The following is a 21,573-nucleotide window of genomic DNA, read 5'->3' as shown; positions in this document are numbered from 1 at the left end:
AGTAAGTACATATTCAGTAAATGCTAATTATTTACATGGCAATGCACTTCAGGCACAAATGTAGACCCCTTAAATACAACATTATGGGTTATCCCTCCATTGAAGAATGAAGGGCTTTGGCTGGATCTGCCCCTTTGACCTAGGTCAGAGCCACGTCACCAGGCTCCTGATTGGTTGTCGCGGCGCGATTTGACGCTGGAGTTCAGATTTTTCCAACTCGAGCGGTAGACGCGAAACGCGTGTATGCACAAAATGCAACACAAAAACTCAAAAACTGGGTTTGTTTGCGAGTCAAACGCGCCAGACGCGCTACACTGACGCGCGTTTCACGTGTTTTCGCGACGCAAATCTGCTTCCGAATTTTCGCGGGACCCGCAATCGCGTGTCATCGCACTTTTCCATTGACTTTACATGTAAACCTGACGCTCTGTTCGGTGTGGACACACCGTAAGTCAATAGCGGTTGGCCTAGTGTTTCTACTCCACTGTCGTTATTTCATACGGGTCCACATTTCCAGTGCACGCTATTTTTTGCAAGTACCGTGTCTTTGCATCCGGACGCAATCTGTCTCTATACCGTCGTTTTTATTTTGAGCTGCTTTTAAGTGTGGTTCGTAGCGATCTTCCTTCCAACACAGTGTGGTTGTTTTGATTCGTGGCCTGCTGAAATGGTGCCGCGCTCCCACAGTGCATTGCGGCGTGACATCAACTCCAAGGCCCTATAGGATCAGCCGTACAGTTTAACCTGAGCAGAAAAAATGTTGTTGATCTGCTGTTTGCTTAGCTGACAATAGAGTTCAAGACAAGAGAAAGCGACTGAGATGAGTGTGAAAGAATGATGGTGTTTGTCATGGAGTAGCTACATGACAGCACAGCCTGATTTAACATGAACACTGGCATATAATGTGAATGTGCAGCTTTAGCATTTTAACTGTATGTGTTTTGAATTGACCCAGAATCATTCATTCATGTTGTTAAGGCAAGGCAAGGCAAGTTTATTTGTATAGCACAATTCAACAACAAGGTGATTCAAAGTGCTTTACAGAGACATTAGAAACAAGAACAAATAAAAAGCATGATTTAAAATTGATTAAAACAAGCAAATAAACTAACTAACTAATTAACAAAAAACAAACAAACAAACAAACAACAGTATATAAAATCAAAACAGATAAAATCAGAACAGTAGATAAAATCAGTAGTTAAATGTAAGTTTTGAAATTTAAGCTTAAAGTGTGGATTTGGTGCTTTATTCAAATGCAGCTGAGAACAGGTGAGTCTTCAACCTGGATTTAAATAAACTGAGTGTTTCAGCTGATCTGAGGCTTTCTGGGAGTTTGTTCCAGATATAAGGAGCATAAAAGCTGAATGCAGCTTCTCCGTGTCTGGTTCTGACTCTGGGAACTGATAAAAGACCGGACCCAGATGACCTGAGGGATCTGGAAGGTTCATACTGGGTCAGGAGGTCATTGATGTATTTTGGTCCTAAACCATTCAGAGCTTTATAGGCCAGCATCAGAACTTTAAAGTCTATCCTCTGACGGACAGGCAGCCAGTGTAAAGACCTCAGAGCTGGACTGATGTGGTCCACTTTTTTGGTCTTAGTGAGGACTCGAGCAGCAGAGTTCTGAATGAGCTGTAGTTGTCTCACTGATTTTTTAGGTAGACCTGTAAAGATGCTGTTACAGTAATCAAGCCTACTAAAGATGAATGCATGGACTAGTTTTTCCAGGTCCTGTTGAGACATCAGATCTTTTATCCTTGAAATATTCTTGAGGTGATAGTAAGCTGACTTTGTTATTGTCTTAATGTGTTTTTCTAAGTTTAGGTCTGCATCCATCACTACACCCAAATTTCTCGCCTGGTTTGTGGTTTTTAGATGTATAGATTGAAGTTCTCTGGTGACCTGTAATCGTTTTTCTTTGGCGCCAAAGACTATTACCTCAGTTTTGTTTTTGTTTAGCTGGAGAAAATTGTGGCACAACCAGTCATTGATTTCCTCAATGCATTTACCAAGAGCCTGTACAGGGCCTCGGTCTCCTGGTGACATTGTGATATATATTTGTGTGTCATCTGCATAGCTGTGATAGTTTATTTTGTTGTTGTTTATAATCTGTGCCAGTGGGAGCATGTAGATGTTAAACAGAAGGGGTCCCAAGATGGAACCTTGGGGAACTCCACATGTGATACTTGTCTGCTCAGATGTGAAGTTACCTATTGATACAAAGTATTTCCTGTTTTCTACGTATGTTTTGAACCAGTTTAGTACAGTTCCTGAAAGACCTGCCCAGTTCTCCAGTCGTTTGAGTAATATGTTGTGGTCAACTGTATCAAATGCTGCACTGAGATCCAGTAAAACTAGGACTGACATTTTTCCACTGTCTGTATTCAGACATGTGTCATTAAACACTTTGGTCAGAGCGGTTTCAGTGCTGTGGTTCTGTCTAAAACCTGACTGGAAGGCATCGTAGCAATTATTCTGTTTTAAGAAGTAACTGAGCTGTTGAGAAACTGCTTTTTCAATGATCTTACTTAAAAATGGGAGATTTGAGATCGGCCTGTAGTTGTTCATTTGTGTCTTGTCAAGATTGTCCTTTTTCAGTATAGGTTTGATTACAGCAGTTTTTAGTGATTCTGGAAACACACCTGATAATAAAGAAAAGTTGACGATCTGTAACAGGTCTGACTCTAAAGTCTTTGAGACCTTTTTGAAAAAACTTGTTGGCAGGACATCTAAACAGCAGGAGGAGGAGTTCAGTTGACCTAAGATGTCCTCCAGGTCTTTGCTGTTAATAGGTTGAAACTGTTTCATGGTGTTTAAACAGTTTTTTGGTGGACACAGTACATATCCTGGATCTGCTGTTGATGTAACAATTGCTTGTCTAATTTTTTGGATTTTTTCAGTGAAGAATTTGGCAAAGTCATTGCAGGCCATGGTCGAATGAAGTTCAGCTGCCACTGACACAGGAGGGTTTGTTAGCCTGTCAACTGTAGAAAATAAGACCCGAGCATTATGGCTGTTTTTAGTGATGATGTCAGAGAAGTAGGACCTCCTTGCATTCCTCAGTTGTAAATTATAATTGTGAAGTTTCTCTTTATAAATGTCATAATGAACCTGGAGGTTTGTTTTTCTCCATCTGCGCTCAGCTTTCCTACACTCTCTTTTTTCATTTTTCACCAGTGTGGAGTTTCTCCATGGAGACTTTTTCCTTCCAGAGATAACCTTCACCTTAATGGGAGCAATAGTGTCCATTACATTTAACATGTTAGCATTGAAGCTATTGACGAGCTCATTGACTGACCCTCTGGGCAGGTCAGGTGTTAATGGGAAGACCTGGTTAAAAATTGCACTATTGTGTTCAGTTATACACTGTTTTGTGATCACTGTTGTTGATATATTTGTGTGGGCTGAGATTTTACTTTCAAAGAAAACACAGTAATGATCAGACAGGCCCACATCAGACACAGTAACCTTTGAAATGCTCAGGCCTTTGGAGATCAGTAGGTCAAGAGTGTGTCCTCTATTATGTGTGGCCTCTGTTACATGCTGAGTCAGCCCAAAGTTGCCCAGAGTGTTACTCAGGTCTTTAGTCCCTTTGTCCTGAGGGTTGTCCACATGAATGTTAAAATCCCCAGCAATAATTACACAGTCAAAATCAACACAGATCACAGACAGCAGTTCACTGAGGTCATTAAAAAAGTCTGTGCAGTATTTGGGAGGCCTGTAAACATTAAGAAACACAACTTTGGATGGGGCCTTCAGCGGCCTTCTGTTAAGTGTTCTCGCCTGTGGATGTGCTGTGGTATGTGCAAAGATATTTTTCTCTTCTTTCTCTTATCCACTTCAGGACAAAGACTTTGGGAAGCAGACGCTGTACAAGGCTCACAATAACCCACCTGCAGAGGTGAGCAGCACTTTGAAACACTACCAGACGCACAGTTTGAAAAGTGCTTACGAAGGACGAGATTTCTTCTGGGCAATAACTCCCCTCCAGGGTGACTACATCCTCTTCAACTTCTCCCAGCCAGTCTACACTTCTGGGTTAGTTTGTTTAGTTATTTTCCATACATTCTGTAAATTTTGCAAATGAATGTTTTCTATTTAAAAAAAAAAAAAAGAAGAAAAGAAGAGGACAAAAACACAAATGATGGTGACCCAGTCTGCACATTAAACTGCTTTACAAACTGCTTTCATTCATACACACGCATGAAACAAGCAGCAGCTAGAGGATGACAAGGTACAGCACAAATGCTGCGGCAAGGCAGAGCTAGGATGTTGGGTCAGGGGGAAATGTCATTATCACCACCCTCAGAGATTGGGTACCAAGCCCTAATAGCAACTGGTGCGTCGAAGGTGTTGAATGTGAGAGCAGCTGACCCGAAAGTGAAGGTCATGGCTAAGCTGGAAAACATGAAGTACCCTCTGAAAGTCTACTAGACGATGTGAATGCAGCATTAGAAACAATCCCTACTGTGACCATTACTGAAACTGACTGATGTACACCACAGCAACAGTGATCATCAGTGTTGGGAAGGTTACTTTTAAAATGTATTCCACTACAGATTACAGATTACATGCCCCAAAATGTATTCTGTAACGTATTCCGTTACGTTACTCAGTGACAGTAACGTATTCTGAATACTTTGGATTACTTAATATATTATCTTGCTTTTTACAACTACATGAATGTACTATTGCTGTGTGATTTATTACTTTTACTGAAGGTTACTCTCCATATCAATACCAACTAGATTTTTAAATCTGAATATATTTGCAGCGATCTCGTATAGAAAACTATTCCTCGCGTATATAAAACAGGTCCGCGGCTCCAAACCGTAGTAAAGGGACCTCTGGCTAATACGTCGGGCTCGTAGCCGAAAACTAGCTTTACTTTGTTGTCTGGGTCAAGTTTTAGAAAGAGGCGTTGAAAGGCTGCTCCAATGGAGCTTATTGTTTCAGAGGAAAACACGAACACAGCGTACAGTCGAGTCTTAATAGCTTACTTACAGCTGGGCTCGTCAGGCTCTCTTCTTGGCTGCAGTGGTTATTATTATATTTACATGCTTCCAGCTCCCGTTTCTGCTCGGTGACAGCTCGTACTTTTCCTTTCTCTCCCTCCTCGCTCACAGACACATAACGGGTATGGCAGTCCATTCTCCCTGCAGCACGGACTACACTGCCCATCAGGCTGCATGCTTTAGGGCGATGCCTGTAACACTCTGCCTTCATATTAAATCATTTTTGTGAATAATTCTTTAACATATTTCTTCACGTCATTATGCTGCTGCAAGCAGTGGTGACATGGGCGGCGAGATTGAGACACAGACATTAGAGCCTCTTAATGCGTGTTTTGTTTGGGGCGTGGAAACCAAAAATAGAGAGGGCATAGCCGAACATATGAAACAGGAAAAGACCGCCGTGTAATCCCTTTATTTCAGCAAAGTAACTGTATTCTGAATACCACCTTTTTAAATGGTAACTGTAACGAAATACAGTTACTCATAGTTTGTATTTTAAATACGTAACGGCGGTACATGTATTCCATTACTCCCCAATACTGGTGATCATTCAGATGCTTGACTATAAGATGAACAACGGCTACAAGGAGCCGTACCCTCCATGGAAAACTGGAAATCAAGGCTGCATGGAGGGAGGTTAGCCAACTATCAGAATGGCAGAAAGGATTAATGAAGATTGTAGTGGCAGATTGTTGTACAACAAACTGCCACTACCTGAGGCCTTAGAGACAGTCAAACAAAGACTCAAAGCCTTGGCTAACTGCTTGAACAAGACCGATAGGACCCAGGAGAATAAACCAGCCCTGCCCCACTGAACTATCCAAGCTGTACTCTCAGTAGTAGGGAAGCAATGTGAGAACAACCCCATAGAGTCTGGAGACGGAGCAATACTGGAAGAACATATAGGAGAAGGACACAACGTATAACAACAATCCTTATTGACTAGTGGATCTAAGAATAGACCACAGCAACCTCCCTAAACAGGACCAACCATCACAATGGCAGAAATCCAAGAAAAGGTTTCCACTATAAAGAGTTGGACAGCAGCACACCCTGACATGATTCACTCCTGCTGGCTAAAGAAGCTAACTGCACTCAGTGAATGTCTAGCAGCACAAAGGAACCAGCTGCTACCGGATGAGATGCACCCAAAATTAAGGCCGGACCGCCCTTATCCCCAAGAAACCCAGGAGTACATCAGGAAGATGGCCACAACCAACCACGTGCTTGGTGAGAAACCAGAGAAAGAAGAGGAGCAAGGAGAAGAACCATAATGGACCAGGTAGAGGAAGTGTCTGACAGCACAGAGGCTGGGATCTATCACACCAGGCAAGACCCCAGGTGCAGGCTGGTGCAAGATGCTAGCATACATGGAACGCCATAACCAAGCGGCTGCCATAGTATACCGAAACATCGGTATACTATCACCCGCTAGGGTGATTGAAAATGACCGAGCTAAGATTCTGTGGAACATGTACAGACAAACGGTGATGGCTAACCAACCGGGCTTTCAAAACATGAGATTTAAAATGTGTAACTAACAGATATCAGGAAGAAGGAATATGGGTGGCTCAAGAAGTCCCAATGATTGAGAGAAGAGCGAGAGAAGATGTGGAAGGTGAACGCATTAGTAGTCCCCGTGGTAATTGGAGTACTCAGGGCAGTGACGCCCAAACTGGGCGAGTGGCTCCAGAAGAGCGCAGTCTTAAGTACATCAAAGATACTGCACAGGAAAAAGATACTCAGATAGTAATCTGAGAATCTTTTTAAAAAACGTTAGCACTCATATTCTCTACCAAATTTGATAAGAACTGATTATTTAATGTGTGATGTATTTCCTAAGAATGTTTAAATCTCCTTGTGCTACTAAGTAAAGAGAAACTGGAGCATCAGAGTCAGTATGTCACTCGTTTTGTGAAACCTGTGCTGTTATGGTCGAACAAAAAGCGATGATTGGTTGCAGCACGTCTTTCTGGAAAGTCAACATTCTAACTGTATGAGCTTCATGACTTTTCCTGTACAGTACATGTGCCAGACTGTGATCCTGTGCTGACAGGACTGTCTGGTAGTCACACAGCTGTTTGCTTGGTTCCAAAGAATGACTTCCCTCCATAATATGAACCAACTACAAAAATGCATCAAGACGAAAACTAGAAAAATGACAGTTTCTTTGTTCAATTTTAAATATTTTCCTCCTGTCAAGTGATGCTGTAGCAGTTTAAAACATCTTTGCACAGGTTTCAGTTATTATTCAGAATCATTTCTGTATGTTAGAGCAGTAAAGTTTAAAGTGATAGGTTGAAGTTTGTTGGGGTTTTTTTTTTCATTGCACAAATGAACATGAACGCCAGTTTAAAGGAAAATGTAATTTAGAAATGAAACTGATATGACGTGATAATAATGCTGCGTGCAGTATTTGAGCCCAGGAGCATCTTTGTGTGTAGATGTTACCAGTTTGGTGTATTTATATTCCACCTGTGCTCTTTTCTTTAACAATGCAGGTACCTGTTTCGCAGTGGAAATATCGAGACCAATGGAGATAAATTCTTCAATACAACAGTGGAAGTACTGCCTAGCAGTGTGAGTAACGTGTGTAAGATAAGATAAGATAGAACTTTATTAATCCCTCGGGTGGGTTCCTCTGGGAAATTCGGTTTCCAAAAGCACAACACCGACAGAAGTTACAGTTACAGAATATTTTATATATATATACATATATATATATATATATATATATATATATATATATATATATATATATATATATATATATATATATATACACACACACACACACACACACACACACACACACACACACACACACATATATATAAATACAGAGACAAATATAAATAAAATATACGAAGGGGATAAATAGAATAAATAGGAATAAAAATAAAAATACAAGTGAATTGCACATTTCAAGTATTGAGTCTATTGCACTGTTGACTATTTACAAAAAGTATTGCACAAGGTATTGTACAGTGAGGTGAAGAGGCACTACAGCTTAGTTGTTCCCTTAGTTGTGTGTGCGTGTGCTTATTTTCTGGGCGTGTATTCTTTAGTTCTAATGTTGCGGTTGAGTGGGCCTTGGTTTTCATCTCGGGTGTTGATGAAAAGAGTAGCAAGGCAACAAGAAACATCTACCACAACAAGCTATCTGCTATCAGCCTGCTGCCTCTATGCCTCTATTTAGCCGTGTGTGTGTGTGTGTGTGTGTGTGTGTGTGTGTGTGTGTGTGTGTGTGTGTGTGTGTGTGCGTGTGTGTGTGTGTGTGTGTGTGTGTGTGTCACGCTGAAGGGGAAAAGTGGTCAGGCCAGCGGTGGCCTTTGAGTAAAGTTAGACAGACATGGAATCCCTGTGTGGAAGATAAGAGGGAAACCTCATCGTTTAGTTTCAGGTCCACAAGCTTTTCAGTTCACAATAACAACAAACAAACAAAGGATTGGAACAAGATTTCTGTTTTTATTTTTTATTATGAAATATCCAGTGCTAGATGTGGTTCCTTAAAGGCCAGGACAGTTGATTCTGCTCATCTGCACACAGCAGTGTCAGTGGGAGAAACGTTTCATCTCATCCAAGTGACTCAAGTCAAGTCATCTTTATTTATATAGCACATTTAAAAGACATCAAGTGTCGGCCAAAGTGCTGAACAGAGGGATAATGTGATAAAAAGAATTAAAATAGATAAGATGGAAACTATCACCACTCACAACAAGTTTTTCAGTCGCAGTCACGCACAGACAAATCCCACAGTTGTGCAACTGATCACAACCATAAAACAGCCATTTCAAACAATAACGCTGCAGATGTGGAAGCAAGGTAATTGTGGATGTCTGATCAGGCCTCATAGCACAGAGTGTACCCGGGGAAATTACACCAAGTCTGTATAGTTTGTCTAAGATACACAGCATAAGCAGCTGAGGCCTTTAAACTTCTCATAAGTGATCGTGATTGACTGCGAGGGCTAGTTTCTTTTTGCCATTATGTATTTTAACAGAATGACATCACTAGTCCCCAGAGTCCGTGTCTGTTCCCAGATCAGCTAAATAGAACTTTTGACTCAAACAGTAAAATGATCAAATGTGGACTATCCAGTATTATGTTACTCTTTTCTAAGTTAATAAATGATTTAATAATTGATCAAAATACAGATTTATTTTGTTTTCCTTCAAAAACCTGGCTGCAGCTGGATGAATTTGTCTAAATGAATAACCCTCCCAGAGTTCTGCTAAACCGCTATCTGGGTCCTCACAGCACAGGCTGAGGACGAGTGGCAGCAAATTTTTACTCAAAGAATTATCAAGAAATCCAAATAATTTGACAGATTCATGATTCATTTGAAAGCCTCACTCTTGGCCTTGTTACCCTCTAACACATGAAGAAGTTTGGTTTTGTTTCTGTCTGATTTCTTAGACTTTTTACCTGAATTGTTGCTCATAACATTCACGTGGATGCGCCAAATGACAACCCCTACACTGCATTGTTACTCTTTGCTAAATATGAATGAACTGACTGACTGTTTTGATCACACACGACATAGAAACTGACCAATAACCCAAATCTGTCTGGACAGTAACGTCCATTTTACAATAATGGACTGCACAGTTTCAGTACACTCTTCTTCTTTTTTTTTAGGAAAGTGCTGTAAGGCAAGGCAAGTTTATTTATATAGCACAATTCAACAACAAGGTGATTCAAAGTTCTTTACAGAGACATTAAAAAACAATAAAAAGCATGGTAATAATTTTTTTTAAAGGTGCTTCCTTCTTATCTTCTTCAGTGGAAGAATATGCCACAATAATGTAGAGCAGCTATGTAAATGTTATTCTCAGAAGTCAAATATCTCGTGTTACATCCTCACTGCATACGTTGCAGAAAACTGTGGCTCCTCTGAAAAAAGCTTGAAATCAGAGGTTTGATCCCCTGATGTAAGACAGATAACTTGAAAACTGGAGAGGAAATGACATTGCACTCATTTAAAAGAACTTTGTTTTGCACGGAAGGATAGTTTGCAGCTCTACAAAAACCCTTCCACAGACTAGGTCATTTTACTACTGGCTACTGATGTAGTAAAATGAGATAACCCCAGGCTTCTTTCAGCACTGTTGCCAGGCTGACAGTCAGGGCCAAGTCTTCCTTTTTACCTGTTTTATCTGAACTAATAATGAATTTCACCACAAATAAAATGTTCCAGTCACAAAGAAAAAAAACATGTACATTTTATTGCATATGTATACATTTTATTTTTGCGGGTCATACCCAGATGTATTGAGCTATGAAGCTGGATGACACCAATTTAAAGCAGCGGTCCCCAACAACCAGGGCACCGGTACCGGTCTGTGAGCCGTTTGGTACCGGGCCGGGAGAGTTGGGCTCAGGTGTGAAATTTATGGTTAACTCTGTTTCCCGGGGTCTTTTCCCGTGGTGTAGCTGTGTGTCTTATTTTGAAAGAAATATTTACACGTTACCATAGTGACCAGAGAGCGTTAAGGGGCAGAGAGGAGGATGTTACTCTGTGTTGTCTGCGAATTTCAGGAGGGCGCTGCTAACAAAGTTACACGATTACACAGTGAATTCACGTTTGCTATTATTATATTTACAAAATACAGTTTTTGTCTTTGTCCTATCAAAGACAGCTTAAAGGTGAAAATACCGTCTGATATTAAACCGACACGTGGCGCAAAAAACGTTGGACTGCTGATTCAAAGTCATGTCTTAAAGACATAAAAGGCTGGCTGACTTCTAATTTCTTACTTCTGATCTCAGACAAAACTGAGATTATGTTACTCGACCTGAAAAATCTTAGTAACATTGTTTCTAACCAGGATGGCATTAGCTTAGCCTCCAGCAACACTGAGAGAAATCTTGTCCTTCAGGGTCCAAATGAAGCAAATATGTAGCGCTGCTTTCATCCACAGAGCATCTCTAAAGTTATATCCTGTCTCCGAGTGATGCCGATGCTTTGGGGCTGGACTGCTGCAGACCAGGATTAGGTTGTTCTAAAAGTTCCTGAAAAGCCTCCAGTTAATTCAAAATGCTGCAGTGGGAGCACAGAGAGAGAGTTATTTCTCTAATACCATGATGTCTTACCAGTTTGGATTTGGGAGACAGACATCCTCTCTTCTTTTAAGATTAGATTCAAAACTTTTGGATAAACCTTATAGTTGGGGCTAAATCACATGACCCTGAGCCATCTCTCATTTTGAAGTGCTATGACATCAGAGACAGATGGCACCTATGTGTGCAGTCTATTCTGATTGTATGGGTAGAGAGCTGTCGGGAATATGTCGCGCAAACCTCAGCTTAAAACTGACTAAAACTCTGCAGAAGACTGCCTGCGCGTCCTCAGTCTTCTTGTGGTGACGTCTTCTTGGCACACCTTCAGTTTGGAAACGGTACTAGTGCTTGTACTGAGTTTACACTTTCAAATGATGACATATAATCGCATGATTTCTCCCCTTATATTACTCGTTGACTCTGACTACATGTCCTGATAGGACTTCATAAAAACCTGTAAAAATGCCAAAGCAGTAAGGTAACCAAAAAGACAACACGTGTGGTCGTTACGTAAATTTACAAGTTCGTAATTGTTCCATAAACATGGGCAGCATTACCAGTGTTGGGCAAGTTGCTTTGAAAAAGTAATTAAATATAGTTACTAGTTACTTCTTCAAAAAAGTAACTGAGTTAGTGAGTTAGAAGATTCTAAAAGTAATTAATTACTTGAAAAGTAACTATTGCGTTACTTTAAAAAAAAAAAAAAGTTTAGCCCTCTGGGCTCCAGGGTATAATTGGCCATTTTTAACCACTTTTCTTCCTCACGTGTCTGAATTTACAGTTATGTTTTCATTTTGACAAACTGTAGTAACACAATTGATCTACAATCAGACAAAAAATATAACTTTCTACTCGGATTTTATATTTTTTACTGTAACAACCACAAACATGTTTATTGAATCATATTTCATAACTTTAAATTTCATGTGCACAAGTTTTGCAAACAACAAAGATATTTGCAGCCATTTACCTTTTACCCTTTTTAAAAAAAATAAAATAAACTATTTACAGAACAATCAGCTGTTCTTCAATAAGATGCCACACAAGTTACTTGTGCCACTGCAAATATTTCTGTCCACTATAAAGGAAACATCACAGCCTGATACCTGCAGGTCTGACAGCAGCAGGTGTGTCACTCCTGTTTCTACCTGGAGACAGCAGTCGCCTCATTGTTCTGACACACAACACAAAACTATCCACAACACTACACACTAACTACACAAGACAACACATGAACTACACACTCCAAACACGCTAAACGTCACATCTCAAAACTCTCTCTCTCTCTCTTCCTAAACAACCAAACATCATGTTGCCATGTCATTTCTGATTGGTCGACATGGTGCATTTTTCCACCAACACGAATGGGCTGTTTTTTGTTTAGTTTTTTATGTTTTGCTCATAAGCAGAGAGCGCTCGCTGCGCTGTCTTTAGACGTTAAACGTGACGAAACTATTCAGGAAAAAACACGCGTACATATTTTTTTTATCATGACTCTGGTTTTACTGGCCCATCAACACAATTTAAAACCTGGTATATATCACATTGTTGCTTTGTCATCTTGAAGTGCTCATGTGATTGACCACGACTCTGAGGTCTGAGGTCTGTTGTTCGTCTGTGGCACAGTTTTTAAAATATAATCATCCATGTTTGCTTCTGTGGGGAATACGTTACCCGCTGTCTCTGGAATACCACAGCTCCTGCTGATCATGCTGAACTCCAAATGATAGGCAAATGTCTGTGTTGTACCTTTTACACCTGAGATACTTGTTTTCTTCTTTTAGGTGCTGGCAAGACACAAAGTGGCCATTCCTCATTACAGGGAGTCGGGCAATGGCTTCATCATTGTTGGTAAGTGCATAAACCAAAGGAAGGGGCTCCCAGCGTCTCAAAAACGCTCATTTATCGTACATTTAGCAGCAATCACACATTATTCATCAACCATCTGTGTTAACCCTCTCAGGCTCAAATTAAGTTTTAGTTGCTAATGCACAACCAAGTCCTGCAGTGGTACTTCTGAGTAAAAAAACCTCATAAAATATGTATGTGGGGGAATCAGGTTGTTAGTTTTTAACTGTTGTAAATCTGCAACGCCTGCCTGGAGAGGGTTGAAACTAATGAAGAAGGAAAAGCATGCCAACAGGTTCCTATTAAACGCTGTATGGCCGAGGATGAAGTAGCTACTTATTATTCTAAAAGGGAAATATTATTGTACATTTAGCCGCTGCTCAGGTTGCTCTACCTGTTGTACCAGCAGCTGGTGCTTTGAACCTCTGCTGTGATGCCTGAGTGAAGCTTCCCTGTTATAAAGCGGCAGGTAATTGGCCAGTAGTTTGATGGTGTCACAGCCTTGTAGGGATCCTTCATAATCAGGACTGTTCTGCCTCTGTTAGCCAGTCCCTTTGTGGTGTTCTTGTTCTGGGAGAGTACTTCACCAAAGCTCTGAGCAGCTGTTCTTAGTTTGTTCTTATTACCATTAAACGTGTTCACAGCACTAAGTATTTCGCATGTTTGAAAAAGCTTTTGCATTATATGAGAAAAGGAAGTTACTCTGTTACCTGTGCTTTTTATAGACACCCCCCCCCCACACACACACACACACACACACACACAACCAACCTACTGCTGTGTGTTTCCAGGTGAATTTGTGAATGGATTAGCTGAAGGAAAGATTGAAGCAGCACTGCAGCCGGTCTCTGCACTGCGCCTGGTGGTCCACTCCGACTCCGATGTCTGGGCTCTGCTGAGTGAGGTCTGACCCAAATACTTGTGTTAAGTGTGTTTTTATGCACTTAAAAACAATCTCGTGTAAGAAAATAAATAAATAAAAACAGTAAAAAAAAAAGAAATGCACAAAACTAAAAGCAAGCAGCCATCAAACAAACAGGTCTTCCCTGTTCTTATGTCACATGATGTAATTTGATGTTATGAAACGTATGTGATCAAAGTATCTTGTTGGATTTCTGTCATTCAAGTTGCTGATTCTTAAGATGAACCTTTAAAACGGACTCAGTACCACTGTGGTCAGCTCACAGTAGTGCTAGTAGGCCACATGCTCTGGTTGCAGCAGTTTCTCCCATCAGTATCCCAGCCACTTCACATACGGCTGCACCCCCCCTTCCCACAGAGTGCACTGAAGATCATCAGGAAACAGGAGTTGTGGCAACTAGTACAAGAAAAGAGTCAATGTTGTGGTTTCATATGGGCTCAAAATGTGGTCATAAATATTTTGTATTTGTAAAAAAGATTTGTGTGTGGACTTAGAAAAAAAACCCTGCAAGTTACAAGTACGAATTTTGACCCTATTTTTCTTCCTTTCATCTGATTGGTCAATGTCATGTCAATCACAAATGTAACAATCCAATCAGAGAACAGATGGGTTTGGCTGTCAGAGGGGCGCTTTTTTGAACTGCAGGTCCTTGAAGGGTGATACAGTTTGAAGCTGGAGGATCTCTATATAAATATCCGATAGCAGCTAGGTCCCCTAACTTTCAGCAGCTGTTGAAAGGATAAAGTTGTGCTATATCAGTGGTTAGAAATACCATCATTACTTTAGGATTAGTTTAACACAACGTCAGGGCTGACCCGGGACCATTGCTGTGAGTCACAGTGCGCAGCATAAAAGTCCTTTCACATCGGACGCAGGATGTGCTGCTAATGCTAACTAAAAGCAAAGGATCCAGAATTTGTTGCTGGCTGCTGGGCTCTGTGTGCAGCAGCTCTACCTGTACTAGATGCACCTGCTCCTTGTCTTTTCTATCTCTGACTTTATGTCCTCTACAAGAGTTTCTGGTTTTTTTGCTGGTTCTTCAAATGTTCAATAAAAACATGTATGCTAATTCATAACGAAGAAAGCTTTGTAATGAAGACTGTCATTTCCAAAACACTGCCCGCCCCCACCCCGCAGCGCTGTTGAAAAGGCTGTGGAAGTCCCTGTATTAAACACGTAGACCTGTGACACAAAAATCACCGAACTCTGACGACCACAGACTGTTTTCCTTCGTGGTGATGAAGGAAACCGCTGGGTTGGCATGTAAAAGGGCATTTATTCCCTTCAAAGACCTGCAGTTCAAAAAAAGCGCCCCTCGACAGGCAAACCCATCTGTTCTCTGATTGGATTGTTTAATTTGTGATTGACATGACATTGACCAATCAGATGAAAGGAAGAAAAATAGGGTCAAAATTCGTACTTGTAACTTGCAGGGTTTTTTTTGGCTAAGTCCACACACAAATCTTTTTTACACGTACAAAATATTTCTGACCACATTTTGAGCCCATAGTTTCAGACTACTTTCAGTTCCTGTTAAATCAAACAGGAATATTCATTAAAAACAGATCAGGTAGAAAACCAGGCTTGTTGTACAACCGGTCTGACCTCTAACTCTCTTCCTATGAAGTATGAGGTCAGACTGGAAAGAACAGAAATAATAGAGAAAAAAAAATTATGACGAAACGCCCTTATTGAGCTCCGCTGTTACTTTCACAACTGGGCTTGTGGTGGCATGCAGACGTTCAATCACACAGCAGCTAGTCTGACTGAAGTTATTCTGAGGTGCACCAAGTTGTTTCAACATATACCTCATGCATGCGTGCAGGTTTCCCTGCAATAACTCGGTCTGTGAAAATCTACAAAGCTCAGTTTTTCTTTGTGTTACTTGTTAACCTAAACAATAAGCCAGGAAGAGGTAGGTGGTGGCGTCAGTGGATGCTGTGTGTGGTTAACACTTTTCTTTTTCGTTCTGTCTGTCAGATACTCATTAAAGTTTGAAGACCACAGACAAGAAGGAAACTCTCACTCAGGCTGATTAGTGCGCCACCTGCTGCACAAAGACTTTGTCTACATGGACGTCCAATAAAAGGCTTACATGTGCCTAAACTGCCTGTTATGTGAATAAGGATGGATGGAAGTGTCCAAATTGGCCACAGTGGTGGCTCATATTAGCTGCTTAAATTCACTCCACCCAAACGTTTCACTGATGTAACACCAGAGCTATTCACTGAGTAAATTACTGCACTATTCTATTTTTGTTACAAATAAAGAATATCAAGTTGTCTTGTAAGGATTTCATTTCAGCTCATTTTACATGAAAAAAACGCAAAACAGGTTCTTCAAAGTCCAAAGAATCCCCTGCAGCGACAGCACTCTTTAGTTTGATGCTCAAAGATGTCAAGTTTCATCTCATCATGCATCTGATACAGGCCATTCCTATAGGCTGTCCAAGTATGGTGACACTCTATATTTTACTTGACGCAAGCAAAATCCAGCATTAAAGCATGCAGAGGATTCTGATGTAGTGTTTGTATCCACAGTCTGATGCTATATGGATGCACAGAAGGTAGCAGCTGCATCAGTTCCCTGAGAGCTAGACACACACTGTAGTTTCTTCTGACTCAATGATACTAATGCACCGCTGATATAAATATAACCGAGCAAAATATTTTGACATTCACATCTGCAAAAATTTAATATTGCATTTTTTTTTGTTCTTGAGCAGCAGGTCTCCAGGCTTTCTTTGGATAGTGGCGTTTGATACTGGTCACTTTCACTCTAGTCCTTTAACTGACCATTCATCCATCCATCCATCTTCATCCGCTTTGTCCGGGGCCGGGTCGCGGGGGCAGCAGCCTAAGCAACTTTTAACTGACCACTTCCAGAGAAATCTTTTGTTTGTTAAGCCACTTAGCATAAATCTATGAACCATTCAAGCATGAGAAAGGCACCAAACTCAAGATGATCCAGTGTTGTTTAGACCAGCGGTCCCCGACCTTTTTTGCGCCATGGACCGGTTTAATGTCAGACAACATTTTCACGGACCAGCCTTTAAGCTGTCGCAGATAAACACAACAAAATAAAATGATACGACCAAGACAAAATCTGTGGTATCTTGTAAATATAATAATAAATGCAAATTCACTGTAATTGTGTAACTTTATTAGTCCTCCTGAAATGCGCCAACAACACTGAGAGTAGCATCCTCCTCTCTGCCCCTTAATGCTCTCTGGTCGCTATGGTAACGTGTAAATATTTCTTTCAAAATAAGACACATAGTCACAAAGCAAATATAAGGCACATGAAAATATATCGAAAAGTTATAACACACAGGAAAAGACCCAGGGAATCAAAGTTAACCATAAAAACAACTCAACTCTTACAATGCAGATGTAACACTGTAGCAAAGATACTATTTTAAATTGCATCTTTGTCATCATTTGTACATATTCTTCTTCTTCTTCTCGTTATTATATAGTTGAATATACCAAAATAGTTTCTTTCCTTTTTTTAGTTTGACCACCTTTCTGTGTTCTTATTCATACACCAGCTGTTAAATGCATAATGGATGGTATCAGGTCCTGGTGAGCACCTTTAGTTGACTCCGTGAGCGGCAAATAAAACAAAGAGATTGTTAGCTCAAGAAATATCACTTAGAAACGTCATGAAAAGATCGTAACTTTATTTAACTAAGACTTGCCAAGTCAAACTGGCAATCGAACAAAATGTAAACAGTATACAGCATGGTTAAAGAGAAGTTCATCAATCAGCGCACACAGGCTCAAATCAAAATGACACATCATGGTTTTAGCTGTGAACTCAAACAGTGCCACTAGTGTTGTTTAATCCCAACCCAAGCAGCAAGAAAGAGGAAGTGACATCACGCTGAAATGACAAAGACCAGGGGTTTGGAACTAAAGTAGCCATTCAAAGATCCACTGGAGCTGTAGCAATGGCAGCAACACTGACTCAGAATTAAAACAAGGTGTGTCAATCCCATCTTAGATCAAGCCAAGCTCCTCACTAACAAGTATCGAGAGCAGAAGACAGAATTTAATGTAAACACTTCAACATCTGTGGTGTGGAAGTTTTCTTTTTGTGTGTCAGGCCTGTGTGCAGCGCTCAGGAGCAGTAACGTCACCGGTATTTTCAAAGCATCATCTGAACTGTGACAATTGTAATCCAGTGTCAGTTCTTCGGTGATGCCTTCCTGTGTATCAGAAGATCTGCAGGAGGTGTAACACTAACCACACTGACTGGAAGCTAATCTATTATTCTTGTTTCTGCTGATTTACATCTGTGAGCACCGAATACATGAAAACACCGAGACTTTTGTCACACTCACAGAATAGCCATATAAAAGCAAACCATTATTTATTTAATGACTCCAAAACGTACATGCAGTACAGCTCACAAGACTGCTGCCCCTCGGCAGGCTTCCTAAAGGTGGAAACCTAACCACGAGTTCAGCTTGTTTGCTGATACACAAAAGGCCAGTGTAAGATTGCACTTTTGTCTTTGCTTTGTATGTGTGCAAAATGCCAAAAAACAAAGTCTGAATATATGAACATGGCACAAAAGCTGAGCTCTTACGTCTTCTGAAACTCAAAGCACTCACCGTCGCTTAAACAGGAAGCCCGTCTTACACACTGATTGGGTCTGGTTTCTTTGTTTACATCAACACATTACACAACAGGATTCTAGAAAGTCTAGTTCCAGGTATCTCACCGGTTTCCTGTTTGTGTGCCACGAGTTTGCAAACATAACTGAACTGACTAACTGTGATGTCCACAGAGTTGGTGTTACAGTTAACCAGGAGACAGCTGCTTGAATCGTATCTCATCATTTAGATATTCCAGAAGAACAAATGGGATTGACAGTGTCGTGTAGAAGTGTTCCTCCAACTTCCTGAGGTCTTTTACATATTTGTCACACTTACATGTTTCAGATCAAACAAACGTTCATATTAGACAAAGATAACCGGAGCAAATATAAAATGTAGTTTTTAAATGATTATTAATTATTTAAGGGAAATAAACGATACAAACCCACCTTTCTGTCCCTACTTATGGTTATTACCCCCAAAGACCAAATAACTGGTTGTGCAACAACTGCTGTCAATTATTTGTGTTAAGTGGCAACGAGTGTCTCACATCACTCAATCGGATCAAGTCGGGATTACTTTTCCCACATAGGTTGGTTTGCACAGCTTTAACATGTGTAACAATCATTTAAAAACTGCATTTTACTCATTTCAAAGTCTAACTTTTGATGATCTGTAACAAATATGTAAAGAAAATAAGAAATTAGGAAAGTGCTAAACACCTCACAGAACTGTACTTTATGAAATAGGACTCATTATGTGGGAAAAACAGCAAAGCATGTTTTCCTTCTGTAGACTTGCACAGATTTCAGGCACTCAGATATCAGAAGAGGATTCAGGCCAGCTGTCCTTCCTGACAAGTGTGTGTCAGCTCGTGAGTTAGGTTTAATATTAATGTGCAGCTCTGGATCAGGTCTCCCTTTCTTCTTTTTCTTCTGGACATTCTCTTTTAATGAATGCAACACTGGCCACTGCAGCCACATTACGAAAACAACAAATTCCCTTATTTGCACATGTTAGAGACAGAAACGGGTTTCAGGTTTCAGCAGTATTAAAGGGTCCGTGAGTCCAGTCCTCTGGTACGGTCTGGGCTCTGTTAGGGACGGTGGAGGGGTGGATTTAGGTCAGGCCTCTCTGAAGGTCTCCTTACTTTCGTTTGCTCTTGGTGTCAGTGGTCTGAAAGACACTGGAAGCCGACATGAGGTTCTCAATGTACTGACCCAGGACCTGGTTCTCCGACTTCAGCTTCAGGTTCTCTTCCTTTACAGCATCGACTCGGGCAGACAGGTCTGAACACGTCAACAAAAACATCAGTCAACCATACAGGAATGTGGAAACTACAAGGGTGGTAAACGTATTCATTACAGTTTAAAACATCATCATTATCCAAGAATCCATTAAAAAACATTTAAAGCTCATTCATAGTTCAGCAAACACTGTTATGTTAGGTGCACCTATTCTGTGTTTCCTTCATTTCTGTCACACCTCCTGATCTTTCCACTCTCCAAACACAAAATAAATGTGTGTGTCTGTTCACACAACACATCTCAGTGCTGCACGTGCAACAGGGAAATTATATTTAACCATAATAAGAAGATTTGTATTGATTCAGAAAGTAAGGCAATCGCTGAGGCCACCATCGACCACTGACTTGGCGTGAAACACCAAGGACTTTGTCCACACTGCAGAGACTGTAGGGTTGTGTTGAAGTCACCTTTCCCCACTGATGTTCAAACACTGTGCAACCAGAACTCTCAGAATGAGTTTCTACTATCAGCCAGACGGTGCAGAGTTCAACGGGCCAAACTAAGCTGGTTTAAAAATGAGGCTAAACAGCTCAAATCCACTCTGAGTGATGCAGTGTTGCTGTGTGTTATCAATCTGTGAACATTCTGCTGGCACAGATACATTTATGAGTAACATTCACATAGAGAAATCAACATTCTGATGCTTCCCACCAAAAGCCCATCTACAGTGCGTAAAGTTAGGGGCAACTTTTAAAAATGTAAATGCACAATTTCATCTACAAATCCCAGCGTGACATGAAGCTGCAACACGAGTCTAAGCCACCCCACAAGAAACCTTACAGTTTATATTTAAAGAATTCATTTTCCATTTTAGCAGGTAACAGCTGTGAGGCTGCACGTGCCTACCCTCTAAAGTGTGCTGAAGCTCCAACACCTGGTTGATGAGCCTGGTCTTCTCTTCCAGCTCAGCCTGGTTCTCCATGTCACCTGCAGCAGGAGAACGGAGCCGTCAGGCGCAGGAAAGAGTGAACATGCACACTGTGGAGGGGTGTGTGTGTGTTGTCTCACCATCCTCTGAGCTCATGGTGAAGTACTCGTCTTCCTTTTTGGAATGCAGGGCTGCGACTCTGGGGTACACTGCAGGAACATTTGACAGTTAAATATCTGTAAGTTAGCTTATCCACTGTTTGTAGCAAAAGCTACGCATGCTTGAAAACGACCGTACAGCTTTTCACACGTATGTTACGCAACGTGATGAAATGCTGTTGACCAAAACTGCTCTGGGCAGCTGCCTCAGCTGTCACTTGGCAGTAAACGCTTACATTTTGTTGTCATGCGGTGCACACAATTCTTTTTAATCATCACTTTTGCCACACCTATAATAATAACAATACATTTTAACAAGAGTTTATTATTCTCAGCACACCAGTGCAGCGCCGTGACTAAGAGACAGTGCCTACAACAGCGTTAATAATGCTAACAGCTAAACCCTATGACCGCTTGTTTGTCTGGTATCGGACCCTTCTAAAGGTCACGTGAACCACGGGTATTTTTAAAACTGATCAAAGAGACCAGCTGGCCAAAGTAAACCACACCGTGCTAACAGTGTGGTGCTAACTAGCTGCTCCTATGCTAATAACCGTTAGCCGGAGGCTATTTAAAATTAGCTGCCACACGCAGTTAGGTATAAGCCGTAAAATGAAAGGACCCATACCCAGCGACGTGGAAAAACAAACGTTGCAGCGCTAAATATCGATAGGAAAATTAAAGACTAGCGTAATTCAGCACAGCTTGAATGTTCTCGGCAGTGCTAGAATTCATTGGCTATTATCAGGCACTTGCACCTCACAGCCGCCAGGGGGCGCCGTACAC

The 21,573-nt window shown here is 40.9% G+C and overlaps 2 protein-coding genes across 2 annotated transcripts in view; one reads left to right on the top strand and one right to left on the bottom strand.

The window, feature by feature from the left end:
• The window catches only part of LOC146676753 (alpha-1,3-mannosyl-glycoprotein 4-beta-N-acetylglucosaminyltransferase B), a 35,160-nt gene extending 19,019 nt beyond the window's left edge, over positions 1–16,141 (top strand). Inside the window, exons 11-15 of the mRNA XM_085414753.1 lie at positions 3,848–4,041; positions 7,520–7,598; positions 12,866–12,932; positions 13,721–13,833; positions 15,832–16,141. Coding sequence (XP_085270879.1) covers positions 3,848–4,041; positions 7,520–7,598; positions 12,866–12,932; positions 13,721–13,833; positions 15,832–15,849 — 471 coding nt within the window. The 3' untranslated portion in view covers positions 15,850–16,141. The remainder of the gene's footprint in view (positions 1–3,847; positions 4,042–7,519; positions 7,599–12,865; positions 12,933–13,720; positions 13,834–15,831) is intronic.
• A 1,375-nt stretch (positions 16,142–17,516) lies between these two features.
• On the bottom strand, positions 17,517–21,559 carry LOC146676752 (short coiled-coil protein B-like). The gene is made up of 4 exons (XM_085414742.1): positions 21,416–21,559; positions 20,770–20,838; positions 20,608–20,688; positions 17,517–19,743 (listed from the first exon to the last, which is right to left on the bottom strand). The coding sequence occupies exons 2-4, from the start codon at positions 20,783–20,785 to the stop codon at positions 19,601–19,603; spliced, it is 240 nt and encodes a 79-aa protein (XP_085270868.1). The 5' UTR covers positions 20,786–20,838; positions 21,416–21,559; the 3' UTR covers positions 17,517–19,600.
• Between the last annotated feature and the right edge of the window lie 14 nt (positions 21,560–21,573).

Source organism: Rhamphochromis longiceps, linkage group LG2 (genome assembly GCF_057381845.1).
Source record: "Rhamphochromis longiceps isolate RC_006_pf linkage group LG2, R_longiceps_female_GT1.1, whole genome shotgun sequence".
NCBI classification, from domain to species: domain Eukaryota; kingdom Metazoa; phylum Chordata; class Actinopteri; order Cichliformes; family Cichlidae; genus Rhamphochromis; species Rhamphochromis longiceps.
Note: the sequence above shows the minus strand (reverse complement) of the source record. Positions and strands in the feature narration are given on the sequence as shown.